General features: G+C 43.0%; 1 protein-coding gene across 4 annotated transcripts in view; it reads left to right on the forward strand.

Moving 5' to 3' along the window:
• The first annotated feature begins 6 nt into the window (after nucleotides 1-6).
• Nucleotides 7-4,819, forward strand: part of PQLC2L (PQ loop repeat containing 2 like) — a 32,700-nt gene continuing 27,887 nt past the window's right edge. The window contains exons 1-3 of one of the 4 annotated variants that reach the window (XM_025215026.1): nucleotides 7-145; nucleotides 698-845; nucleotides 2,993-3,116. In XM_025215026.1, coding sequence (XP_025070811.1) covers nucleotides 3,097-3,116 — 20 coding nt within the window. In that variant the 5' untranslated portion in view covers nucleotides 7-145; nucleotides 698-845; nucleotides 2,993-3,096. Of the gene's footprint in view, nucleotides 146-179; nucleotides 846-2,992; nucleotides 3,117-4,819 lie in introns of those variants that run through there. The other 3 variants (XM_014524549.2, XM_025215014.1, XM_014524541.2) reach the window with 3 other exon arrangements.

Here is a 4,819-nt window from a genome sequence, read left to right on the forward strand (position 1 = left end):
GCTCCCCCTGCCCGATCCCACCCGCCCCGCCTCATCCCGCCCCGCCGGGGCCGTGCGGGATCCCTGGCACCGCCCCACGGGCCTCATCCGGCGCGGGGACAGACCGGGCAAGGCCCGCCGAGGAGGACGGTTGAGCGCCCCTGAGGTAAACCGTGCCTTGTGCTGCAGGAACGGCCGCCAGACGCCTGGGTGGGGCCGTGGGGGAGCGGCGCGCGCCGCCCGCCCCTGCGTCTCCCCGCTGCAGCCAGCGCAGTGTCGGTTCCCAGGCGTGTGGGCGGGCGGCCGCTGAGAAGGCCGCTCTCTCGTGACCGTTTGTGGTTGATCTCGGCGGCCATGCTGCGCTGTCCCGCGCCCTTTGATGCAGGCGGCGTCCACCGGCTCCTTGGATGCCTTTGAGGACGGGTGCGGGGCCCTGCGCAGTGCCCTCCTGCGCCACGCTCGTTCCCATGTTTTGAGCCTTAGACCCACACGACACACCTATCCTGTTTTTTTCATGAGCTGTCTCATTCGTCCATTAGCCCTGGTAAAAGGGGGCGACTAGGTAGCCAGGTGAGCCTTGCCCGTGGGAATCGGATGGACAAATAGGCTCCCTTTGAAATCTGCCGCGCGGGGCACTTGCTTGGCTGGAGAGGTGGCTGTGGTACAAGAGGATCTGGGCTGCTTGTTGACCAGTTGCTCTGCGTCTCCGCCTCTGCAGGTGAGGGGGCCTGGCAGCGTGCCACCTTTCCAAGAGTGATGTTATTTCTCCATCCTGCATTTTTCAGTGCAATTGCAGGCGAAGCTTTCTACCATCCCTGATGTTTGCCAGAATGTATTGGGAGTTTTCCGATTTGACTCCAAACATGGTTTGTTCATGCTTACGTGATGGTAACAAGAAGCATTCAGTCAAAACAAAAACGTTTGATAGGACTATGAAAGAACCGAGGGATGGGAGGTTCAGGATCAGCAACTAAATGAAATAAACCATGTTATCCTACACCTTTGTTCCATTCATTGTCAAAAATACCTAAAATATGAATATACTGAAAACGTTTCAAATTCTCCAGCTCTAATTAGAGAGTATGAGAGAGGGGACTTGGATACCTAAATTGTTCTTTAAGGTATCTGTATGTGTGTCACCAAAACACTCAAAACCCAGTGACCATTAATGAAAGTATGGCTGTATAACTTGCCCAAGGAGATACCAGAAAGTATGGGAGACCCCCAAAGTATCAAATTAGTTCCTTTATCTGCAAGAGCATCCTTGGTCACCTCCTTTTTAGTTTTCCGCACAAGCCTGGCATGATGTAGGAGTGATTTCAAGGCCCAGAGTTATACCAGAGTATTCCAGGAGTCTTTCAGGAGCATGGATTAAGCTAACCTGGAAGAAATGCTGTTAGGTAGAATAAGAGCTTCCACACAAGGACCTGTTTCAAAATAGTTGTTCCAGAATATTTTATTCCCTTAAGAGCTTATCAACAAGCATTTTCTGAGGTTTCTGTATGATAACAGTTCTATATTATCCATTCTTGTGAAAAAAAACACATAAATTATGGAACAATTTTTCCAAGCAGCAGTAACTAGCATAGGTTTGCTAATTTAAAAAAAATAGAAAAAACAGTAAAACTTTTAGAGAATTTTTTTCAGCTTCTAACAAATACATGAGTATACATACAAAGAATTGTTAGGATAGCCTGACAATTGTTATATTTTGTTCTTCCCTTGTCATCACTGGTGATACAGATAAATAGAAAGAAAAATTGTAGCTTCTCTCTCCTTAGCATGTGTTTCTCTCTTCTGTTTGCTTCCTAGCTTAGTATGAGGATGTTAATGGAAGAAGCACCATCTGCTTAAAAAAAGGTTGTTGGAAAATGTTTTAAAATATCTACACAAGTGAGTGTACATAACAAGAAAAGGGGCTAGCTAGTACATACCAGCACTGGACTGACCTGGCCTGACCTGACCTGACCTGAACCCATGACATTTCATAGTCATAATAAATGTTTGTTTAGGACAGTCTGCTTCCCATTTCAAACACTGAACTGAATTAGGGATAAATAAACACAATGACAATATAAAGACCCCAGAATTCCAGGAGTCAACACAGGTAGATCCAGGTGGAAAGAGTCCACAAGTTGCAGTGTCCAACACAGCTGATAGTTTTGTCACTATGACTCTCAGTATAGCTCCATGCAGAGTTTCTCCAATATCTGGGCTTTCAAGAAAAGCAACAATTATTGCAAGATTTACCATAAAATCCCTGCCGTTGGCAACACTGAATGTAGAATGCCACAATAATGTTAAGTAATAACAAACCCAGAATAACCACATGCTTTAAATGTGTTGTCTGGCAAGAGGCCAAAGGCCAAGACTTCTGTCATCTGGGGAGTATAGGCGGCCTGTATAATCCCTACATTTTGAACTGTTTGTTTTTCTGTAATAGCTGCAGGGTTTTGAAGTGGGTTTGGGCCTGTGGCAAGATGAGAGAGTCTGAAGTACTTTGGTTATACCAGCTACCTCATGGACCTTGCTGCTATATTGGGGCTTTGTACAAGCACAGATCCATCTTCAGTGTTCAAGCCTTAATTTTAAACAATGTGGTCAAATTGCTTATTATCTGGCCCTTTCCACATATTTTAGTAGGGATTGTAAGAAGCAGAATCTGATGCTAAAGATTCAGATTATAGATGTGCCATGTTGCATAGATCAGTATTTGTCAGTCAATACAAAATAAAAAACATTTTTATCAAGGCAGTAGTATTTTCTGGATGCACCTTACTTGTACTTTGGCCTTATTCCTAAAATTAGGTGTGGTTTTGGCATTCCATTGTATTCAGTATTAAAGCTGTACTGAAGTCCATGAAAATATGCCGGTCCCTTCATTAAAAATGGCTTGCAGAAATGGCTTCCAGGATCAGGAAAGTGATCAGTATGTGCTGAATATACTGAGTAGCCAGATTAGTGAAGATATGCTATCAAAAATATGCATACTTGTTTTATCATTTATTTGTAGATTCTGTGAAATCCATGCTCATCAAGTCTAACTGCATCGATCTCAGAGGGATGTCCCAGATGTACCACATTAGAATGGTGCGGCTATCAGAGACTTTGTGAATTATGGAGGAAGCCCTTAGATAGTAAGTCCCAGTTTTATGATGTATTTTATGCCATCCATATGTGTACAATTACATAAGAACTTTGAAAATAGCTCAATATGTTGTAAGAAAAGCTCCAACCTGATCTCTTAGACTAGTTATAATGCTGGAGTGGCACGGCGCTATCACACCTCCACATTATTCCTTCCTGCTTATTGAATAATTTTTCAAATTATTTTTCAAATAATTTAAGTAATTTTGCAAATCAACTACACATAGTTATTATGAAAATCTGGAAACGAACAGATTCCCAGTGACTTGAGAGATGTTAGAATTATTACCATATTCAAGAAAGGAGATAGATCAGATTGCAGCAGTTATCATGGTACTGCACTCTTGTCCATACCTGAGAAGATTCTCACTCTTTCATCAATAGACTCACTTGCCTTACTGAGGAGAATCTACTCAACTTCCAACATAGTTTCAGAGCATCAGATGTACAGCAGATACACTTTTTCTTGCCAGACAGTGGCAGAAGAACTGCTGTGAACACCAAGATCTTTACATGGCCTTCATCATCCTTACTAAGGTCTTTGATCAAATTTACAGAGAGGTCCTATGGAGGATCCTGATGAGATTTGGATGCCTGCCAATTTTTTTATCATTATCAGACAACTTAATGACAGCACCTGTCCTAAGCAGTGGCTCAGAAATGAACTTTTTCACTATTAGAATGGGAGTTGAGCAAGGATGTAAGATTGCATCAACACTTTCCCATCTATATCTCAGCTATTCCACTTCTCATTGCTGATAGACTTCAATCTAGAGTCAGCATTCATTATTGTATGGACAGGAATCTTTCTAACATCAACAGGTTAGATTCCAAGTCCAAGATAGTCAACACGTCCTATACTGATATTCAGTATGCTGATGATCGTGTTGTGTGTGCCCACTCAACTGAAGAGCTCCAGCTCATTTTTGTTTGCTTCTGTGAAGTCTTAGAAATGATTGGACTCTCTGTCAACTTCATGAAAACCAAGATACTTTACCAACCCATCCCAAACCAACCAGCTGTTTCTCCTCACAGTATTATTAGAGAGCAATCCTTGCGAATGTTGAGCATTTCCCCTACCTGAGTAGCCATTTTTTCCAAAAAGTAAATACAGACAATGATATTCAACATCAGATAAAATCTGCTAGTGCTGCCTTTGGATATCTCCAAAATTGTGTCTTCAGTGATTATGACACCAGGACCCAAACCGACTTCTCGACTGCCAGGCTGTTAACCCTACTTTGTAGTATGGGTGTGAAATTTGGATGACATATTGGAAACACCTGAATGTTTTTTAACGTAACCATCAGTGGTATCTTCAGAAAATCCTCCATATCAGCTGGAAGGACAGAAGAATGAATGCCAGCATTCTGGCTCACCACTAGCACAGAAGCCATGTTTATACCAGCTTTGGCGGACAGATCATGTCATAAGGGTGCCTGACAACTGGCTCCCAAAATAAATACTTGTACTCCCAATTCGCTGATGATCACCACTCTAAAGGTGGTCAAAGAAGAGATTCAAGGACCCCTTCAAGGCCAGTCTGAAGAACTACAATATTAAAATCACTACCTAGGAGACTCAAGCACTGAATCATCCCCAGTGGTGGTATGTTGTATGACAAGGCATCAGTCATTTCGAGCAAACTAACCTCCCTATGGAGGCAGATAGAAGAGAGAGACAAAGGGAAAGA

Source organism: Alligator sinensis, unplaced genomic scaffold (assembly GCF_000455745.1).
Source record: "Alligator sinensis unplaced genomic scaffold, ASM45574v1 scaffold60_1, whole genome shotgun sequence".
Lineage (NCBI taxonomy): Eukaryota > Metazoa > Chordata > Crocodylia > Alligatoridae > Alligator > Alligator sinensis.